General features: G+C 48.8%; 1 protein-coding gene across 2 annotated transcripts in view; it reads left to right on the top strand.

Moving 5' to 3' along the window:
• Positions 1-1,009: 1,009 nt before the first annotated feature.
• The window catches only part of TENT4B (terminal nucleotidyltransferase 4B), a 121,043-nt gene continuing 99,817 nt past the window's right edge, over positions 1,010-22,235 (top strand). Inside the window, exon 1 of one of the 2 annotated variants that reach the window (XM_077288224.1) lies at positions 1,010-1,640. In XM_077288224.1, coding sequence (XP_077144339.1) covers positions 1,177-1,640 — 464 coding nt within the window. In that variant the 5' untranslated portion in view covers positions 1,010-1,176. The remainder of the gene's footprint in view (positions 1,641-22,235) is intronic. The other variant, XM_077288223.1, reaches the window with a different exon arrangement.

Below are 22,235 nucleotides of genomic sequence, written 5' to 3'. Positions count from 1 at the left end.
AGGCAGAGACAAAAAACGTTACAATCAACGTTTTTTGCCGACGACGTGTCGCCAAATTTCGACGCATACGTCGTACAACGGACACGACGTATGACAATCCGTCGCAATGCATCGCTAAGGCTACTTTCACACTAGCGTCGGGAACAATCCGTCGCTGTGCGTCGGGCCGAGGTTCCCGATGCTAGCGTGGTCTCCGCCGCACAACGGGGGCAGCGGATGCATTTTTCCCACGCATCCGCTGCCCCATTGTGAGGTGCGGGCGGAGTTCCGGCCGCGCATGCGCGGTCGGAAAAAGCGGACCGTCGGGAGCAAAAAACGTTACATGTAACGTTTTTTTTTCCCCGACGGTCCGCTAACACACGCCCAAGCGTCGCAAAACGGACGCAACGTTTGGCAATGCGTCGCAAATGCGTCGCTAATGTTAGTCTATGACGAAAAAACGTATCCAGCAAGAACTTTTGCTGGATGCGTATTTTCGGCAAAACGACGCATTTGCGACGTATTGCAGTTAACGCTAGTGTGAAACTAGCCTAATACAAGTCTATGGAAAAAAAACGCATCTGCAAACACTTTTGCTGGATGCGTTTTTTCTGAAAAAAGACGATTTGAGACGTAATGCAGTTAACGCTAGTGTGAATTATAGTTTGTGGTTGGAAATGGATTCTGCGGCTGCGCTCTATCGCCGTGACGTTCAGGCTCCTCCCACACGCCTTTCCTATTGGCTTAGAGTTTACGGATTCTTCGTGCATTTATGTTGGGCGGGGACTAGCCCGAGTGAGTAGCGCCTGCGCAGTAAGGTAACGAGTTAGGAGGGAGGAGCCGCCATTGCTGTGGCCGGTGTGACAGGAACCGAGTTGTGGAGCGCATGGGACCCCCGTACGTTAGCGGGCCGTAGCTCCCGGGGGCTGTACCGGTATAACCGTGACGCTTGACGGCTCTTGTATTGTTTTTACCTTGGTGTTAGTCGGAAGCGGCTGAGGAGGGGGCGGGGGTAGGGAGTGCGAGCGGCGGGGACAGATAGCAGGGGTGTGGGAGGGAGCGGCGACTGGGGAGCGACACATCCGGGGCCTCGGTGCGGACCGTTACACTGTGCGGCGGGGGCGTGCAGGTGAGCGGAAGTGGCGGCGGGCATCCCCGGGGCGGGGCGGAGGTGCGGGGAGCCCCAGGCTCCGTTTGATGGATCCGCGGATCGCCTGGTTCCAGCCAGAGCAGCTCGGGCCCTCCAACAGCCTGTGGATGCAGATCTGGGAGACGACGCAAGGCCTGCGGAACCTGTACTTCAGCCAGCACAGCCCGGCCTCGTCCCCCGCGCACAGCGGCAACTCCTCCACCAGCAGCAGCAGCTCCTCCGGCTGTGAGGCCACCGTGTACCGGGGCTGTGAGGCCACCATGTACCGGGACAGCGGGCCGGCGGCCGCCCCAGCGCTGGCGGAGCAGGGCGACTTCTTACCGCTGGACACCGCCAGCATCAGCCGCCCCGGAGGCTGGAGGAAGGGGCCGGAGCCCAGCAACAAGCGCAAGCGGGACAACAAGGCCAGCACCTTCGGCCTCAACTACAGCCTGCTGCACGCCGGCCCGCCGGGGGGCCTCCACAGCGGGACCCCATGGAAGAGCCGCGGCTACAGCGACGAGGTGATCGGGTGAGTGCCGGCGCAGCCGCTACCACGGGTCACCCTCCTGTCACTGACCCACGGGGGTCCTGCCCACAGGTCACCCTCCTGTCACTGACCCACGGGGGTCCTACCCACGGGGGTCCTGCCCACAGGTCACCCTCCTGTCACTGACCCACGGGGGTCCTGCCCACAGGTCACCCTCCTGTCACTGACCCACGGGGGTCCTGCCCACAGGTCACCCTCCTGTCACTGACCCACGGGGGTCCTGCCCACAGGTCACCCTCCTGTCACTGACCCACGGGGGTCCTGCCCACAGGTCACCCTCCTGTCACTGACCCACGGGGGTCCTGCCCACAGGTCACCCCAACCCCCCCACCCAAAAACCCCTCATCCTGTCACTGACCCATGCGGTCCTCCCCCCTACCCTTCTCTCACGGGTCACCCACAACCCCCCCACCCAAAAAAAACCCTCTTCCTGTCACTGACCCACGCGTCCTACCCACCTGTACCTGACCCATGCGGTCCTCCCCCTACCCTCCTTACACGGGTCACCCACAACCCTCCCACCCAAAAAACCCTTGCCCTGTCACTGACCCACGCCATCCTACCCACCCTCCTGTCTCTGACCCCTGCAGGTCACTCCCCCTCCTTGCACGGGTCACCCCCACCCTCCTCGTGTCACCCCTGTAGCCTCTTCCTGCCGCTGGCCCCTGCTGTGCTCTAGTGTTAGCTTGGACTCTCCTCCGCTCATTGGTCTGCACTCCCTCACTGCTTCTTTCACTGACTTACGTTATGTCCTCCTGTCACTGGCGAGCAGCGTGACTGCAGATATCACCTCATAATCTCCCCGTCAGTGACCTGGATGCCTCCTCACAGCAGCCTCTTGTCATTGATTTACACTGTCATATATTACACATGCTCACTGACTGCGCTGTCATTACAGGCCATCTGAGACCTTTCCTCCTGTCCCTGACCAGCATTGTTGGATATCTCTCCTTCCTCCTATCCTTCACCCTTTTTGTGTCCTGTCCTGCCAGCTTACTTCTGTTATTCTCGCCGCCTGCCACTGAGCTGCTCATGACTCTCGCCCGCCGCCTGCCACTGAGCTGCTCATGACTCTCGCCTGCCACTGAGCTGCTCATGACTCTCGGCCGCCTCCTGCCACTGAGCTGCTCATGACTCTCGGCCGCCTCCTGCCACTGAGCTGCTCATGACTCTCGGCCGCCTCCTGCCACTGAGCTGCTCATGACTCTCGGCCGCCTCCTGCCACTGAGCTGCTCATGACTCTCGGCCGCCTCCTGCCACTGAGCTGCTCATGACTCTCGGCCGCCTCCTGCCACTGAGCTGCTCATGACTCTCGGCCGCCTCCTGCCACTGAGCTGCTCATGACTCTCGGCCGCCTCCTGCCACTGAGCTGCTCATGACTCTCGGCCGCCTCCTGCCACTGAGCTGCTCATGACTCTCGGCCGCCTCCTGCCACTGAGCTGCTCATGACTCTCGGCCGCCTCCTGCCACTGAGCTGCTCATGACTCTCGGCCGCCTCCTGCCACTGAGCTGCTCATGACTCTCGGCCGCCTCCTGCCACTGAGCTGCTCATGACTCTCGGCCGCCTCCTGCCACTGAGCTGCTCATGACTCTCGGCCGCCTCCTGCCACTGAGCTGCTCATGACTCTCGGCCGCCTCCTGCCACTGAGCTGCTCATGACTCTCGGCCGCCTCCTGCCACTGAGCTGCTCATGACTCTCGGCCGCCTCCTGCCACTGAGCTGCTCATGACTCTCGGCCGCCTCCTGCCACTGAGCTGCTCATGACTCTCGGCCGCCTCCTGCCACTGAGCTGCTCATGACTCTCGGCCGCCTCCTGCCACTGAGCTGCTCATGACTCTCGGCCGCCTCCTGCCACTGAGCTGCTCATGACTCTCGGCCGCCTCCTGCCACTGAGCTGCTCATGACTCTCGGCCGCCTCCTGCCACTGAGCTGCTCATGACTCTCGGCCGCCTCCTGCCACTGAGCTGCTCATGACTCTCGGCCGCCTCCTGCCACTGAGCTGCTCATGACTCTCGGCCGCCTCCTGCCACTGAGCTGCTCATGACTCTCGGCCGCCTCCTGCCACTGAGCTGCTCATGACTCTCGGCCGCCTCCTGCCACTGAGCTGCTCATGACTCTCGGCCGCCTCCTGCCACTGAGCTGCTCATGACTCTCGGCCGCCTCCTGCCACTGAGCTGCTCATGACTCTCGGCCGCCTCCTGCCACTGAGCTGCTCATGACTCTCGGCCGCCTCCTGCCACTGAGCTGCTCATGACTCTCGGCCGCCTCCTGCCACTGAGCTGCCCATGACTCTCGGCCGCCTCCTGCCACTGAGCTGCCCATGACTCTCGGCCGCCTCCTGCCACTGAGCTGCCCATGACTCTCGGCCGCCTCCTGCCACTGAGCTGCCCATGACTCTCGGCCGCCTCCTGCCACTGAGCTGCCCATGACTCTCGGCCGCCTCCTGCCACTGAGCTGCCCATGACTCTCGGCCGCCTCCTGCCACTGAGCTGCCCATGACTCTCGGCCGCCTCCTGCCACTGAGCTGCCCATGACTCTCGGCCGCCTCCTGCCACTGAGCTGCCCATGACTCTCGGCCGCCTCCTGCCACTGAGCTGCCCATGACTCTCGGCCGCCTCCTGCCACTGAGCTGCCCATGACTCTCGGCCGCCTCCTGCCACTGAGCTGCCCATGACTCTCGGCCGCCTCCTGCCACTGAGCTGCCCATGACTCTCGGCCGCCTCCTGCCACTGAGCTGCCCATGACTCTCGGCCGCCTCCTGCCACTGAGCTGCCCATGACTCTCGGCCGCCTCCTGCCACTGAGCTGCCCATGACTCTCGCCCGCCTCCTGCCACTGAGCTGCCCATGACTCTCGCCCGCCTCCACCAGTGCTACACGCCGCGCTGCTCTCCTATGATGACACTACACGTGCTCCTACACCCCGAACCTTCCAACATTGCACTTACACTCAGTCTTTGCTTTCTGGAGCTGCACATGGAGCCCTGATCTCCAGGTCTCCTCACTGTGGAGTGTCAGGCACACGGCATATTGCTCTGTCTGCAGCCCCTTGTCGTCTTTTCTGTGTATATTTGATCCATTTGTGTGTATTGCTCATTTACAATTAGGATGTCAAAAGCAAACTGCTGTAACACAGGTGAAGTAGGTGCCGTCCCTGAGGAAATACCCCATCAACTTGTGACCCTGATTTTTGGGGATGAACCCCGATCAGCGAGTTGTTGTAATTCACAGCAGCCACTTAGAATGAGGGCAGTTTGCTTCTGCCATTGGCTCTAATGAAGATGTTCTGGCTTGTGGAGGAAGACCTATGTATGAACTGAAACCATCCATTAAGGCCTAAATAAGTCCTTGTGTTATTTGCATCTAGAGCGACATCTGGGAAGATCATATATGGCAGAATGATTGTGTAAAATCCACATGTCCTGCTGTGGATTGCACTGTAAATTTCTCCACTATACACAGTAGATGTGAATCCATGACATTAATTTTTTCCTTCAGCTACTTATGTAGCCGAGGGAAAAGTCTACCTGTACGTCACAACCGTGTGCTGGAGGCAGATGTCTAGAAATACTCTCCATATGTGCCTCAGTCGGAAGGGATAAATTGCGAATAGCAAGGAAAAAGGTTTCCAGAATTGTAATAAATTGTGTTGCGCCTCGAAGAGTTAACAGTGACACACTGGTTATACTGCAGGCAGTGTCATTTTTCGGATCAGACTGCAATAATCGTCTTGTTTTAAAGATTATCGGCAAATAGCTGCTTTATCTGCTCCTCGCTTCAGACTTTCATTTCTGCCGATTGTGCTGGACTGTGGACTTTGTAGCTGTGTGAACATGAGCCAAGCGAGCCAAAGTTGTCACAACTATTCTAGAAGCTGCGGATTCCACGTGACGCCCGCTATAAACGTGCTGTCGTGATTATGGCATTTCTCGCCATGATGGGGGTTGTCCATTGCCAGTGTAAGGGGAACTCCAGGATATAGAGCAGGGTTGTCTTTCAGAAGCGACCCCTGTCCAGTATTGGGACAGTGATAACTGGGGGATGTCCCCGGCACCATGCTCCCCTGTAATTGAGCTGTGATCATAAATCTGCTGCTGTCCATATGTTACATGGAAGGTCCTCACTGTAGAATACTGCATTCATTTCATTTGCGAGAATCGGGCCAGATATTTATTCACTGTTTCAGCGATCAGATCTTCTAAAGGGATAGGTGAGGCACTTAGTAGTTATAATTTGTACAATTCCTCGAGAACCCTCTGTATGGGCTTCCTAGCCCTTCTGCTGGTGGTCCTCCATTACAGATTATTCAGGTCATTAATATGCAGTGTGGAGTTCACGTCATGAGGTGCAATTAGGAGGTGGCAGATGCACTCAACATGTACTAATTTTACTGTATTCAATCTGGAAAGCTGAAATCCTGCTCGTGCTGTGGGGAGAATGTTTGCCGACATGACCAGTTTTTGCTAATCTTGCTTTTAGTAGGTGTATATTTCCCTTTCTGTAGCACACCCAGATAGTATAGTACTGATGGCATTATCATCCCAAGAACTGGCAACTTTACACCATCACTAATGATCTTTAAATAACTACCATTGGTAGGGTTGGTACAGAAGTTGTAGGACCCATGGAAGTCTCTGCTCCTCTGTATTGTCAGGTTAGTGCACGGACCACTGCTGTGGATCACAATCAAGGGAATAGTTGAGCAAGAACTTGAAGAGAAAGAGCCAAAAGAAGAAATATAATCAGTCTAAACAAGAAAAAGCTGTACAGAAGCTGATCATATTATTACAAATGTGGACATGGAGGCTCCATTGTAGTAATGAAGAGAGTCCCGTCGTCCTCAGATCCTAGTTTCTGGTTGTCTTGGAGAAGATTATGTAGGACTTCTTTGTTCTGTTACAATTAAAGTTGTTCATGTCACTTGAAAACTATTTTGAATCCAATTTTTTTACAGGACCAATCCCCCACACTCGGGCCTATAGTGCCTGGCACTGGTGCAATGTTTTAGAGCCTTGGCAGATGGTTGGATCAGTACCTCCAGCCCCTGGTAAAACAGATACTGGGTTTTTTGCAAGATGGCGGAAAAGTACTCTGGGTCCAGTGTTTCAGGCTGACACTCAATGTTAAGGCTCTATATCCATATAAACCCCATGAAACTGTATAGTTGCTACCACTTTGTTTCAGATAATTAATTTTTTGAATGATTTAAGACCTTATTTGCTTTCTCAAAGACAAAAAGACTGACTGGCACTTCCAAGCTAATGTGAACAGGTGCAAACTAGGAGCAGCTACCTCCATATACAATAAACTAAAATAAAAAGCTGCACTTTGTAGTGCTAAAGCATGTCAATATGAAATATGAATAGCAATACGGATTCTGGATACTAGGAAAAAATGAGACACTTAGCACATAATTTGGACTATTTATGCATGCCCAGCAACCAACGACAAGGTGGTCTCAAAACTGATGGGTCCTAAGGTGTCGTGTGAATACCTCTCAAGACTGAAGTCTGAATTTCTCTGTAGATGTGAATATCTTTCTTCCAAGTCTGGATACTAGAAAAAAGAAAATCAGAAGCAGTATTGCTATTCATATTTCATATATTTCACATTAACATGCTTTAACACTACAGAGTGCAACTTTTTTTTATTTGCTTTCTGACGTATTTTGTTGTTTTAAATCTACTTTTTATTTACAGATTTGCTGTTGCCCGGTAGGCGCCTGCTTCTCCCCTGTTTTAGGATATATATAATGAGCAAATATACTCGTTACTCGAGATTTCTCGAGCATGCTCGGGGGTCTTCCGAGTATTTTTTAGTGCTCAGATTTTTTTTCTTGCCGCAGCTGAATGATTTACATCTGTTAGCCAGCATAAGTACATGTGGAGGTTGCCTGGTTGCTAGGGAATCCCCACATGTACTTATGCTTGCTAAGGGTATGTGCACACGTCCGGAATGCATGCAGAATTTTCCTGAGATAAACCTGAGGTTTTCCGCAGGAATTCTGTATGCGTTTTTTTTGCGGATTTGACGCGTTTTTTCCCTGCACTCCAAAACAATGGGAAATCCGCAAAAAATCTGCAAAAAGAATGAGCATGATGCTGCTTTTCCCGCAATGCGTTTTTTTTTTGCGTAAAAAAAGCAGCATGTGCACAAAAATTGCGGAATGCATTCTAAATGATAGGATGCATTTTTATGCGTTTTTATAGCAAAAAAAAAAAAAAAAACACGTGAAAAATCCTGAACGTGTGCACATACCCTTACAGATGTAAATCATTCAGCTGCGGCATGAAAAACTAAATCTCCAAGCACTTAAAATACTCGGCGGACACCTGAGCGTGCTTGGGAAATCTTGAGTAACGAGTATATTCGCTCATCACTATGCATAATCAGTCAGGGATCCATTCCTTAGATGTTTGGGTTGGTACCGTCAATACGTTGATGATCTTCTGATTATTTGTGTTGTAATATTTAAATGCCAATTATTTAAACTTGAGTTTTACTTTTTACCATCATCCTAGAGAAATTGTATTTTTTCATTTATACCTGATTGGAAATAGGCACATGGTCATACTATCACGCTTATATGGCAATTAGTTGACAGTAGTGTACTACAGCGGCTTGTGAATGTATTCACCCCCTTGGCTTTTTACCTGTTTTGTTACATTACAACCTGTTTTAAATATTTTTGTAATCTGATTTGTGTGATGCATCAGCACTAAATAGTCTGAAGTGAGACATATAGAAATAAATTAAACTTATGGGATCAAATAACTAAAAATTGCCATGTGCATATGTATATTCACCCCTTTTGATATGAAACCCCTAAAAATTTCTGGGGTAAGCAATTACCTTCATAAGTTACATACTTAGTGAAATGATGTCCACCTGTGTGCAATCTAAGCGTCCCATGTCTGTCAGTATATACACTTTACCCTTTTTGAAAGGCCACAGAGGCTGCAACACGGTTAAGAAAGAGCCACCACTAACCAAACACCATGAAGACCAAGGAGATCTTCAAATTTGTCAGGGACAAATTTAAGTAAAAGTCAAGATTGGGTTATAATAATAAAACTAGATGGGTATTTCCTGAAGGAACTACAGACAGTGCTTTGGAATGGTGCCCGGGTTGCCCCAGCAAGACTTTCACACTTGGGTGCCCCTCAGGCGCTGGTTTGGTAGTTGTAGCCACTCTGGGTCCGATTTGGTGGGCGGTGCCACTCCGGGTCCGATTTGGTGGGCGGCGCCACTCCGGGTCCGATTTGGTGGGCGGCACCACTCCGGGTCAGATTTGGCGGGGGCGCCACTCCGGGTCCGATTTGGCGGGCGGCGCCACTCCGGGTCAGATTTGGCGGGCGGCGCCACCCTGGGTCCGATTTGGCGGGCGGCGCCACCCTGGGTCCGATTTGGCGGGCGGCGCCACTCCGGGTCCGATTTGGCGGGCGGCGCCACTCTGGGTCCAGTTTGGCGGGCGGCCTAGTGCTTTGGAATTGTGCTGTGCTATCACTTTAAGAGCTGATATTATCTGGCAAAACTGTGCTGGTGTGGTCATGTACAGTTGGCAGGCGTTGGCATAGTAACTGGGCCTGACTGCGCATATCAATGAGCTAATCAGCCAGGTGGCAGGTACATTTCAAATTGCCTCAGAAACCCGGCCATTATAACCTATGGGAAAATTTCCCTATTGAAATGCATTACAATGAGGAGAAAAAAAATATTTTCAAACGCAAATTGCGCCAAAACTACAAATCCGATCGACGCAAAAAATACTTAGCACACCTCTTGGGGACGCTGGCTTCAAAATGACACCTCACTGGAGTCTGTGAGTGAAGCGGTTCGGGCCGCATTACGTGCGGACTGAATAATAATAACTAGATGGGTATTTCCTGAAGGAACTACAGATAGTGCTTTGGAATGGTGCCCGGGTTGCCCCAGCAAGACTTTCACACTTGGGTGCCCCTCAGGCGCTGGTTTGGTAGTTGTAGCCACTCTGGGTCCGATTTGGCGGGCGGCGCCACTCTGGGTCCGATTTGGCGGGCGGCGCCACTCTGGGTCCGATTTGGCGGGCGGCGCCACTCTGGGTCCGATTTGGCGGGCGGGGCAATAATTATAATAAGACTACAGATAGCACAGCACAATTTCAAAGCACTATCACTTTAAGAGCTGATATTATCTGGCAAAAAAAACTGTGCTGGTGTGGTCATGTACAGTTCGCAGGCGTTGGCATAGTAACTGGGCCTGACTGTGCATATCAATGAGCTAATCAGCCAGGTGGCAGGTACATTTCAAATTGCCTCAGAAACCCGGCCATTATAACCTATGGGAAAATTTCCCTATTGAAATGCATTACAATGAGGGGAAAAAACATTTTCAAACGCAAATTGCGCCAAAACTACAAATCCGATCGACGCGAAAAATACTTAGCACACCTCTTGGACGCTGGCTTCGAAATGACACCTCACTGGAGTCTGTGAGTGAAGCGGTTCGGGCCGCATTACGTGCGGACTGAATAATAATAAGAACAATAAGAACTAGATGGGTATTTCCTGAAGGAACTACAGATAGTGCTTTGGAATGGTGCCCGGGCTGCCCCTGCAAGACTTTCACACTTGGGTGCCCCTCAGGCGCTGGTTTGGTAGTTGTAGCCCCTCAGGGTTGAGGCCACTCTGGGTCCGATTTGGTGGGCCGGGTCACTCTGGGTCCGATTTGGTGGGCCGGGTCACTCTGGGTCCGGTTTGGTGGCCCGGGTCACTCTGGGTCCGGTTTGGTGGCCCGGGTCACTCTGGGTCCGGTTTGGTGGCCCGGGTCACTCTGGGTCCGGTTTGGTGGCCCGGGTCACTCTGGGTCCGATTTGGTGGCCCGGGTCACTCTGGGTCCGATTTGGTGGCCCGGGTCACTCTGGGTCCGATTTGGTGGCCCGGGTCACTCTGGGTCCGATTTGGTGGCCCGGGTCACTCTGGGTCCGATTTGGTGGCCCGGGTCACTCTGGGTCCGATTTGGTGGCCCGGGTCACTCTGGGTCCGATTTGGTGGCCCGGGTCACTCTGACTGACAGCAGGATAAGGGAATGGCTGATAACAGAGAGAAATATTTCCTGAAGGAACTACAGATAGTGCTTTGGAATGGTGCCCGGGTTGCCCCAGCAAGACTTTCACACTTGGGTGCCCCTCAGGCGCTGGTTTGGTAGTTGTAGCCACTCTGGGTCCGATTTGGTGGGCGCTGTATGCTGCGGGGCTCTGCGCTGTATGCTGCGGGGCTCTGCGCTGTATGCTGCGGGGCTCTGCGCTGTATGCTGCGGGGCTCTGCGCTGTATGCTGCGGGGCTCTGCGCTGTATGCTGCGGGGCTCTGCGCTGTATGCTGCGGGGCTCTGCGCTGTATGCTGCGGGGCTCTGCGCTGTATGCTGCGGGGCTCTGCGCTGTATGCTGCGGGGCTCTGCGCTGTATGCTGCGGGGCTCTGCGCTGTATGCTGCGGGGCTCTGCGCTGTATGCTGCGGGGCTCTGCGCTGTATGCTGCGGGGCTCTGCGCTGTATGCTGCGGGGCTCTGCGCTGTATGCTGCGGGGCTGGCGGCGCCACTCTGGGTCCGATGTGGTGGCCCGGGTCACTCTGACTGACAGCAGGATAAGGGAATGGCTGATAACAGAGAATAGACTGACAGCACGACAGGGGAATGGCTGATAACAGAGAGAAATAGACTGACAGCAGGACGGGGGAATGGCTGATAACAGAGAGAATAGACTGACAGCAGGACGGGGAATGGCTGATAACAGGGAGAATAGACTGACAGCAGGATAGGGGAATGGCTGATAACAGAGAGAAATAGATGGGTATTTCCTGAATGAACTATAGATAGTGCTTTGGAATGGTGCCCGGGCTGCCCCTGCAAGACTTTCACACTTGGGTGCCCCTCAGGCGCTGGTTTGGTAGTTGTAGCCTCTCAGGGTTGAGGCCACTCTGGGTCCGATTTGGCGGGCGGCGCCGCTCTGGGTCCGATTTGGCGGGCGGCGCCGCTCTGGGTCCGATTTGGCGGGCGGCGCCGCTCTGGGTCCGATTTGGCGGGCGGCGCCACTCTGGGTCCGATTTGGCGGCCGGCGCCACTCTGGGTCTGATTTGGCGGGCTGGGTCCGATTTGGTGAGCGGGGCAATAATTATAAGACTACAGATAGTGTTTTGGAATTGTGCTCTGTCACTTTAAGAGCGGACATTATCTGACAAAACTTGTGACCTGGTGGGCTGATGTAGAGTTTATAGGCGTTGGCATAGTAACTGGGTCTCACTGCACATATCAATGAGCTAATCAGCCAGGTGGCAGTTATTTTTAGAAATTGCCTCAGAAATCAGGCCCATTATAAACGTATTGGAAAATTTCCCTATTGAAACGCATTGAGACACTTTTTTCAAACGCAAATTGCGCCAAAACTACAAATCCGATCGACACGAAAAATACTTAGCACACCTCTCAGGGACGCTGGCTTCGAAATGACACCTCACTGGAGTCTGTGAGTTTAGCGGTTCGGGCCGCATTACCTGCGGACTGAATAATAAGAAGAACTAGATGGGTATTTCCTGAAGGAACTACAGATAGTGCTTTGGAATGGTGCCCGGGCTGCCCCTGCAACACTTTCACACTTGGGTGCCCCTCAGGCGCTGGTTTAGTAGTTGTAGCCCCTCAGGGTTGAGGATTTGGGGGGCGGGGCCATTAGGTGTCAGATTTGAGGGGCGGGGCCACTCGGTGCACTTTTCACCCACGGGACCGGGGGTGCACTTACTTTTCACACACAGGACGAGAGGGTGTCATAGTCACTTTATTCTGATGTTTGACTTTGATAAATGATCATGTCCTAAAATGGACACCGTACATTTGCATAGCTGCCATCTTTGGAAGGTCAAGTTGGGGGTAATGGAAAGTTCGCCATTATTTCCTATGGGAATTTTTTTTTTTTTAAATGCAATTTTTCAAAAAAACAACAAATCGGATCGACACGAAAAATACTTAGCACACCTCTCGTGGACGCTGGCTTCGAAATGACGCCTCACTGGAGTCTCTGCGTGCAGCAGTTCAGGCTGTATTCATTGCGGAAAAAAACTGAATAAGTTTACCACGTCTGGATTACAATAATAATACTAGATGGGTATTTCCTGAAGGAACTACAGATAGTGCTTTGGAATGGTGCCCGGGCTGCCCCTGCAAGACTTTCACACTTGGGTGCCCCTCAGGCGCTGGTTTGGTAGTTGTAGCCCCTCAGGGTTGAGGCTTGGTGGGCCGGGTCACTCTGGGTCCGATTTGGTGGGCCGGGTCACTCTGGGTCCGATTTGGCGGGCGGCGCCACTCTGGGTCCGACTTGACGGGCGGCGCCACTCTGGGTCCGATTTGGCAAGCGGGGGCACTCTGGTCCGATTTGATGGGCTGGGTCCGATTTGGTGAGCGGGGCAATAATGATAAGACTACAGATAGTGCTTTGTAATTGTGCTGTACTGTCACTTTAAGAGCTGATATTATCTGACAAAACTTGTGACCTGGTGGGCTGGTAGAGTTTATAGGCGTTGGCATAGTAACTGGGTCTCACTGCGCATATCAATGAGGTAATCAGCCAGGTGGCAGTTATTTTTAGAAATTGCCTCAGAAATCAGGCCCATTATAAACGTATTGGAATATTTCCCTATTGAAATGCATTGAGACACTTTTTTCAAACGCAAATTGCGCCAAAACTACAAATCCGATCAACACGAAAAATACTTAGCACACCTCTCAGGAACGCTGGCTTCGAAATGACACCTCACTGGAGTCTGTGAGTTTAGCGGTTCGGGCCGCATTACGTGCGGACTGAATAATAATAATAACTAGATGGGTATTTCCTGAAGGAACTACAGATAGTGCTTTGGAATGGTGCCCGGGCTGCCCCTGCAAGACTTTCACACTTGGGTGCCCTTCAGGCGCTGGTTTGGTAGTTGTAGCCCCTCAGGGTTGAGGATTTGGTGGGCTGGGCACCTCAGGGTCTGATTTGGTGGGCTGGGTCATTCTGGGTCCAATTTGGTGGGCGGGGTCACTCTGGGACCCATTTGGGGGGCGGGGCCACTCGATGCACTTACTTTTCACTCATGGGACCAGGGGTGCACTTACTTTTCACACACGGGACGAGATGGTGTCATAGTCACTTTATTCTGATGTTTGACTTTGATAAATGATCATGTCCTAAAATGGACACCGTACATTTGCATAGCTGCCATCTTTGGAAGGTCAAGTTGGGGGTAATGGAAAGTTCGCCATTATTTCCTATGGGAATTTTTTTTTTTAAATGCAATTTTTTAAAAAACTACAAATCGGATCGACACGAAAAATACTTAGCACACCTCTCGTGGACGCTGGCTTCGAAATGACGCCTCACTGGAGTCTGTGCGTGCAGCGGTTCGGGCCGCATTAATTGCGGAAAAAAACTGAATAATAATAAGTTTACCACGTTCGGATTACAATAATAATACTAGATGGGTATTTCCTGAAGGAACTACAGATAGTGCTTTGGAATGGTGCCCGGGCTGCCCCTGCAAGACTTTCACACTTGGGTGCCCCTCAGGCGCTGGTTTGGTAGTTGTAGCCCCTCAGGGTTGAGCTTAACCCCTGGGGACCTGCTGAGGCCACTTGCGCCTCCTAGGGCCCATTTTTTGATCTTCAGAAAATGTAAGAGCAAATTAAAAATGGAAATTGCAGATCTGACATCGGCCAACATGTGGAAGATCCCCAGAACATATAAGGTGAAGTTTAAATGTGTCAAGATTAGGGTTGAGCTGAACCGTTCCCTGAGGTTCGTTATTAGTAGCGAATCTTGTGTGTTTGTATTCACTTTTGGTGTATACGAACACACGCTGAAAGTTCGTTCCCCCAATTTTTTTTTTTTTCTGTCATCTTACCTGTCGGCGGCGTGGGGTCAGCAGAGCAGGTTTCCAGGATCAGCACCATTCACAGGTCCCGGCATCAGCACCATCAGCAGCTCCCGGCATCATCACCATCGGCAGGTCCTGGCCTCATCACCATCGGCAGGTCCCAGCATCATCGGCATGTCCCAACATCAGCACCATCGGGAAGGTCTCGGCATCAGCACCATTGGCAGGTCCCGGCATCAGCACCATCGGCAGGTCACAGCATCATCACCATCGGCAGGTCACAGCATCATCATCATCGGCAGGTCCCACAGCATCGGAGTAGCAGGTCCCGGCATCAGCAGCATGTGAGATGACAGCGAAAGAGCAGGTCCCGGCATCAGTGGAGTCAATGGGTTAAGAGCAGGGACTCTTCCGGAGCTCTGGAGTCCCTGCTCGTAACCCATTGACTCCACCGCCTATGCCGCTATGCATATGCATATGCGTACACATAAGACAATATGCGTACGTATATGAGAGAATATGTGTACGCATATTAGCGAATATATGTACGCATATTAGCGAATATGCATACGTACAGTATATACGCACTTTTTCCCCTATTGCGTATGTTCGTATTCGTGTGTATTAGTATTCAGATTCGTACAAAAAAAAGTTAGTATTTGGAAATGGTTCCAACTAACGGCAAAAAGACGGTTTCGGCTCATCCCTAGTCAAGATCACTAGCAATATCGTCTGCCAAAAGCGGCTACCAAAGATCTAGCAATCAGATTTCTCTAAGCTTAAACTTGGTCGAGAACCGGGCACCAAGCAATCATTTGCTCATCTCTATCTGCTAGCAGATGATATTGCAACCAATATTGTATTGTGTAAAGCCCACCATGCAAAATTCTCACATTCATTTGTTTGTCTACTTTTTTGTACCACAATGATTGTATATGAGGTCTTGGTTAGTATTCTGCCCAAATTTCAGTTTTTAAAAACGTAATTTATGCAAAATGCAACTCTTAAAAAAAAAAAAAAGTAGCTGAAAATTTGTGCAGCAATACGTAAGCTCGCAAGCCACGTCAAGGCTCCTCATCTTCTTGCGAGTCCTAACTAACTAAAAAAAATAAAAGGGGAGACTATCTAAGCTAGGGTGGTCAAAATTTAGAGTAGCCAATGTACATTTGGCTTTGCGAATAAAAAAAAAAAGTTTGATTGCAAAAAATTCTTTTTTTTTTTTTTTTACATTTTACTCCTTTTATTTGCATTTAGCAGAGGAGCCATTAATAATGGCGTGTATTATAGGACAGGAGCTGCGTCACTAGTATCAGGACCCCTGTGGAGCCTGAGCTCCGGGAGACAAATCGTCCTCCTATTGTAAGACAGAAGAGACACAACTCGATGATACAGAGAAAGGCGAAGAAAACCCCCGGAGATCCGAGTCTCAGGGGGGAAAGAAAATTCCTTCCTGACCCCAAATATGGCGGTCGGTTCAGGGTCTGTCATGTTTCGTTTTTCTGCCCTGTGGGTGTCCAGCTACAGGAAACTACAAAGAGGCGAATATTGAGACGAAGCTAACAGAAAAATGAAGCATAATGGAGCCTTCATCACCCTGCATCATATCTATCCTCCTACCTAGCGCTAACCCCGCTCCTAAAAGCTTACAATCTAAAGTGATGATCAGTTCAGGTTCTTACACGTTTTGTCTTCCGCCATGTGTAGGCGCCATCTCGGTTGTCCTCTTGGGTGTCCGTCTTCTATACAGAAAACTGCAAAGAGACGGACCCCGAAATGGAGCCGACAGAATCGAAAACTTTATGAAAGAAGCGTCAGTAGTAGCCCATGCTAGCCAGAGAACACGACTAGTGGTGATGCATGCCCACATATGCCACACGTGATCCTGCAAAGCAAATCAGTTATAACCCCTTCCCCAAGTGTGGTGATGATAGGTGCAGGTTCTTTGAAAGAAGAGTCAGTTCCCCATGCTAGCCAGAGAACCCAACTAGTGGAGATGCAAGCCGTCCGCTTGCAATAAAACTATCTCATGCAAGTGGCATGCATGCCTTCAGTAAATGCCACTACATCATAGAAGTACAGTGTGATATATGCACGATATAGGTGCCGCGATTACATGCATTAGATACATGCTTGTGCTTGCATGCAAGTGCATGTTTGTGCTTCACACATAAGGTGTATGGGGTGCACGCAACTTGCACTTTCCTGCCTTCTGTGCATGTCACTAACGCCGAACAAAGGATGATACATGGTCTAACAAAGTATGATACAAAAATATATACTTTATTGATAACAATAAAACCAAGTGCAAGGAAGGGAATAATAATGGCTATACAGGGGAGATTCTGTGCATGTCGCGGTATACACTTAATGTGAGGGTGCTCGGACTTTCCTGCCTTCTGTCCAAACACTTGCACCCCATGCCTTCAGTACATGTTTGCTCTGCATATATCCTGAGCATGCTTGCGCTGCATATATCGTGTGCATGCTTGTGATGCACGCCTGCGATGCGTGCTTGCGATATGTGTCTGATAGAAGTGTGAAGCATTTCTTCAGGCATGCAAACAATTGACACGAGAAGACTTGAGAGATATGTGTGACAGGTGGGCAATGACATGTATAATAAATTTGGGTGATAGACGTGTAATAGAGATGGGTGAAAGATTGTTAACATGTTCCCCACTTGACTGACCAAAATATGTCTGCTCTGTTTCCTCTCTAGCCCCCCCCCATCTCAAGTGTGTGTAAACCCATTGAAATCAATGGGGTGCATTTTTTTAGTGCAAATTCGCACTAATAAAACACGTGTGTAGGAGCCATAACTCAGCTTCATACATATGTATATTATATGTTCCATACCAGGGATACCGCGTCTCCCTAGATGTCACATACCGGGGATAAATCTTCTCCCAATCTTGGCTAGGTCCCCACAGATTGCCTCCCCGCATTCGATTTTTACCTACAAATTTGCACACACTCTTATTTTGACCCCTTATGCTGAAGAACGCCCTGTGTCCATCCAGTTCAGCCTATTTTAGTGTACCTATCCTGCAGTGTTGATCCAAAGGAAGGCAAAAAACCCCATGAGGTAGCAGCCAATTTTCCACATAGGGAAAAAATTCCTTCCCGACTCCAAATATGGCAGTCAGATTGAATCCCTGGATCAACAACTATTCTGTAAAATGTAGTTATTTATAACATAATATTGTTACTCACAGAAAAGAATCCATACCTTACTTGTAAAACTAAAAAAAATAATAATAAAACCCATATTCCACTGGGTCCTGAGTCAAATACACGAAAAAAGGACTGCTGTATACCTGATATAGTCTCAGGTAAATAGAGAACTAGTAAAGACAAAATAAACTACAGCAGTATAAGTAAACTTAAAAGGACTTCTGTATACCTGATATAGTCTCAGGTAAATAGTGTTGAGTCCTTATCAGTCCCTGGCTTCTTAATTGTAGGAAATCCAAGTAAATAACACACAGCACAAGAGATGTATATTCATGTGCAGGGATCGCCCAGGAGCTCGCCTCTGACTCACTGGACGCTCCCTCCTCCTTTATATGGCAAAGAGATAAGCATTTACAGACATGCGTACAAGCACTCATATCCTCTAACAAAGAGTATCTATTCTACTGGTAACGTTCAACTTCTGGAATGTAGGTTAAAGGTCACAATAACAAGAAGGAATGCGTCCATAAAAGGAAATGTCTATTTTACTCAAGTTTCTTCATATTAAGCCAGACGTCTCTGAATAGGAAGACAAAATGGATTCTTCAATCTGATCTCTACAATTCCCCCCTTTGACATATTCCTTTTATAATCTATCACAAATCTCCCTTTGACATATCCTTATTTTAGATTACCACAGGGCCAAAGACAAAGCCTTTATTTTTGGTATTACACATGTACACACTTATATTATTAATAAGAAAATCAAATCTAGTATCAATTCTTCCGTTTAACTCTCACAACCTTTTCTTTGTTTTGCAATAAGTATACTAAAATATAAAAACAAAAATTAGTACGGTAATATTAATTAGAATCACTAGAGGATAACATAAGAATAAAGAAGAAAATTTATACTCTTGCATCTATTACACAAAATTTATCTGTGCATACTGAGATACTCTTGAGCACAATCTGGAATAGTACGTATATGACTACAATAATCATAACTATATGTATTATGCTCTGCATAATCCCAGCAACCCACCCACCAATCCCTCTGAACCAGTTGGCTGGGTTGAGAAAAGAGAAAGTATCAGACCACCAGCTATCCTTATTCTGGTCATTATCTTTGTCATACTGATCTCTGAGTCGTTGTACGTCCTTTAATTTAAATGTCATACTCATAGTACTATTCGGGTCTATATAATGACATCAGGTGGGTCCGTCAAATCTTGGTTCAAGAGCCTTTCTGGTGTGTCTTTTTACATAGACTTGATCACCTGGTTCCAACTTGTGACTTCCTTCAGTGTTGTCAGGATCTGGAAGAGAAGCAAAAACTTGTGCATGCACCTTAGTTAATTGTTTCTGAAGATTTTGCACATAAGAAGTCAATGACTCAATATTTAACACAAGTTGCTGTGGAAAATAACATCCTAAATTGGCAGTCCTGCCAAACAAAATTTCATATGGAGACAGTTTAGTCTTACCCCTTGGGGTATTGCGTATTGAGTAAAGGGCCAGTGGAAGGCATTCTGTCCAAGGCTTTCCTGTTTCAGCCATGGCTTTCTGTATTTTTAATTTTAAAGTTCCATTCATGCGTTCCACCTTACCAGAACTTTGAGGATGGTACGGAGTGTGTAACTGACTTTCAACACCCAACATTTTCAGTACATTTTGAAATATTTCTCCAGTGAAATGAGTACCCCTATCTGACTCGATCACTTCAGGGAGACCGTAACGGGGTATCAGTTCGGCAACTAGCTTTACAGCAGTGTTTTTAGCTGAAGCCTTCCAAACTGGATAGGCCTCTGGCCACCCTGAGAACATGTCCACACACACCAACACATACTCATACCCATTACTTTTTGGCAGCTGGATAAAGTCTATTTGTAATCGCTGAAATGGATAGAGAGGTCGGACGTGGTGCTTCATAGGGGTCTTTGTTGTCTGTCCGGGATTATGTGTTAGGCATATAACGCATGCAGCACAATAGTCTCTTGCATAGTTGCCAAAACCTGGAGCCAACCAGACTTGCTTTGCCAGTAGTGTCATTGCATTTGCAGACACATGAGTAGGGTGGTGGAGTCCACCAACTACAATCGGGTACCAGGCTCTAGGTAGACATATTAGTCCATCTTTCTTCCAAATTCCTGCTTGTTCTTCTGCCCCTTCCTTTTTCCACCTGTCCCTCTCCTCTTCTCCTGCATCTTCCTGTGCTTGTCTCAGTCTATCTTCAGTATTTTCTCTGGGGTTTACAGTATGAACCTGCTGTAAGGGTTTGACCGCTGCTGCTTTGGCTGCTTTATCAGCCCTATCATTTCCCCTAGATTCCCTAGTGTCGAGTCTCACATGTGCAGCTACCTTAATTACTGCTACTTCTTTTGTTTCTTGTGCAGCCTCTAAGATCTGTTTGATCAGAGAAGCATGTTTTACAGGTTGTCCTGACGCTGTCATGTAACCTCTAGCTCTCCAGATTACTCCAAAATCAAACACAATACCATGTGCATACCTAGAATCAGTGTATATATTAGCTGTCTGATTCTCAGCTATTTTTAGCGCTTCAATCAATGCTGTTAGTTCTGCTTCTTGTGCAGACTGTTTCGGTGGAAGAGGTTCTGCTTTGAGAGTTTCAGATTCTGACACAACTGCATACCCTGTATGGAAGTTACCTGTGTCATCTGCAAACCTACTACCATCTATAAACAGCTCTAAATCTGGATTTTGAAGTGGTGTTTCGGATACATTGGGTAAGCCTGCCGTTTCTTGTAAAATGAGCTCTGTACAATCATGTGTGTCTGTAGGGAAAAAATTTGCGTGTGGATCAGTGTCCTTATTCCCCCCTTCAGACTCGAGAGGTAGCAGTGTAGCTAAATTAAGAGTCTGAAGCCTTGCAAATGTGATAGTAGAGGGGAGCAGCAAAGAACACTGCAGCCGCAAATGTCTAGCCATGGAAATGTGTTTTGGTTGTACCTGGTTTAATATCCCATAAACATCATGTGTAGTTTGAACTGTGAGTGGATGCTCTAGGACAATTTCTGATGCTTTGTCCAACAATAGCGAGACAGCAACAACCACACGTACACAGGTTGGCGCTGCCCGAGCTACTGGATCTAACCTTGCTGAAAGATATGCAATTGGTCTTTGTTTCCCTGCATGCTTCTGGGTAAGAACTCCTGTAGCATGGGAATCAACTTCTGCAGCCATAAGCTGAAATGATTTGGTGTAGTCTGGTAGCCCTAACGCTGGAGCTGAAACAAGGGCATCTTTTAATTGTTGGAACGAAATCTGACCTTCTTTTGTCAACAAATAAGGTTCACTTTTTACACAGTCATACAGTGGTTGCATTAGTTGACTGGCATGTATAATCCATTGTCTACAATGAGACACTATTCCTAAAAATGCTCGTAGCTGTTTATGATTTCTAGGCTCATTCATCTGTCTTATTGCTTCAGTTCTTTGAGGTGTAAGATGCTTTTTACCTTGAGAAATGCAATGACCTAGAAAGACCACTTTGATCTGACAAACTTGTAGCTTTTGTCTATTCACTTTACACCCTTCTTTTTCTAGAAAAGATAGTAAACTCACAGTGGACCTTTCTGCAGTTTCTAGATCTGGGCAGCAAAGTAGTAGGTCATCCACATACTGCAAAATTACTACCTGTGGTTCGGGTTCAAACCTCTGAAGGACTGTTTGTAGGGCATTTGAATAAAGAGTAGGGGAGTGTATCATTCCCTGTGGAAGGCGTGTCCACGCCAACTGTTTGCCCTTAAATGTAAATGCAAACAAATGCCAACTATCTTGGTGTAAAGGAACCGAGAAAAATGCATTTGAAAGATCTATTACAGTAAACACTTGAGAACTGGCTGGTATCTGTGATAGTAACGTATGAGGATTGGGTACAACTGGGGTGATTGGATCTAGAACTTTGTTTATTTCTCTTAGATCATGTACCATACGATATTTGGGCATAGAACTCTTATCAAGAGTTCTCTTCTTGACTGGATACAGAGGAGTGTTAGCAGGTGATTGTATCTCTACCAAAACTCCTTTCTCTCTATATCCCTCTATCTGTTTTGTAATCGCTAGTTCCTGCTGGGCACTCACAGGGTATTGTCTGAGCTGTGGGAGAACAGTTCCTGGTTGCACAGATAATTTTACAGGAGAAATATGCAATAATCCCACATCAGTGTCACCCTGTGCCCACAGTGTTTCTGGGACCGTTGAGAGATCTAGATCTGTGGTGTACTCTTTTTCTTCAGTATAATCCTCAAAAGCCTGAATTCTGACATATTGTTCTAATGATTCTGCATCATCAGGGATAGTCAACATAACTGTGCCATCTTCCCTAAAATTGATGTTAGCTTCTAATTTCTTTAGTACATCAGTTCCTAACAGACATGTTGGGGCACCTCTGGCATACAAAAATCTGGATGCAAAACATTTAGGTCCTAATGAGACCTCTAGGGGCACAGTATATGGCAGTGTTCGAATTACCCCATCATAACCCTCAGCAAAAGTTGTTTGTT

This window comes from Ranitomeya variabilis, chromosome 2 (genome assembly GCF_051348905.1).
Source record: "Ranitomeya variabilis isolate aRanVar5 chromosome 2, aRanVar5.hap1, whole genome shotgun sequence".
In the NCBI taxonomy this organism is placed as follows: Eukaryota; Metazoa; Chordata; class Amphibia; order Anura; family Dendrobatidae; genus Ranitomeya; species Ranitomeya variabilis.
This window is presented reverse-complemented; position numbering and strand designations above follow the sequence as displayed.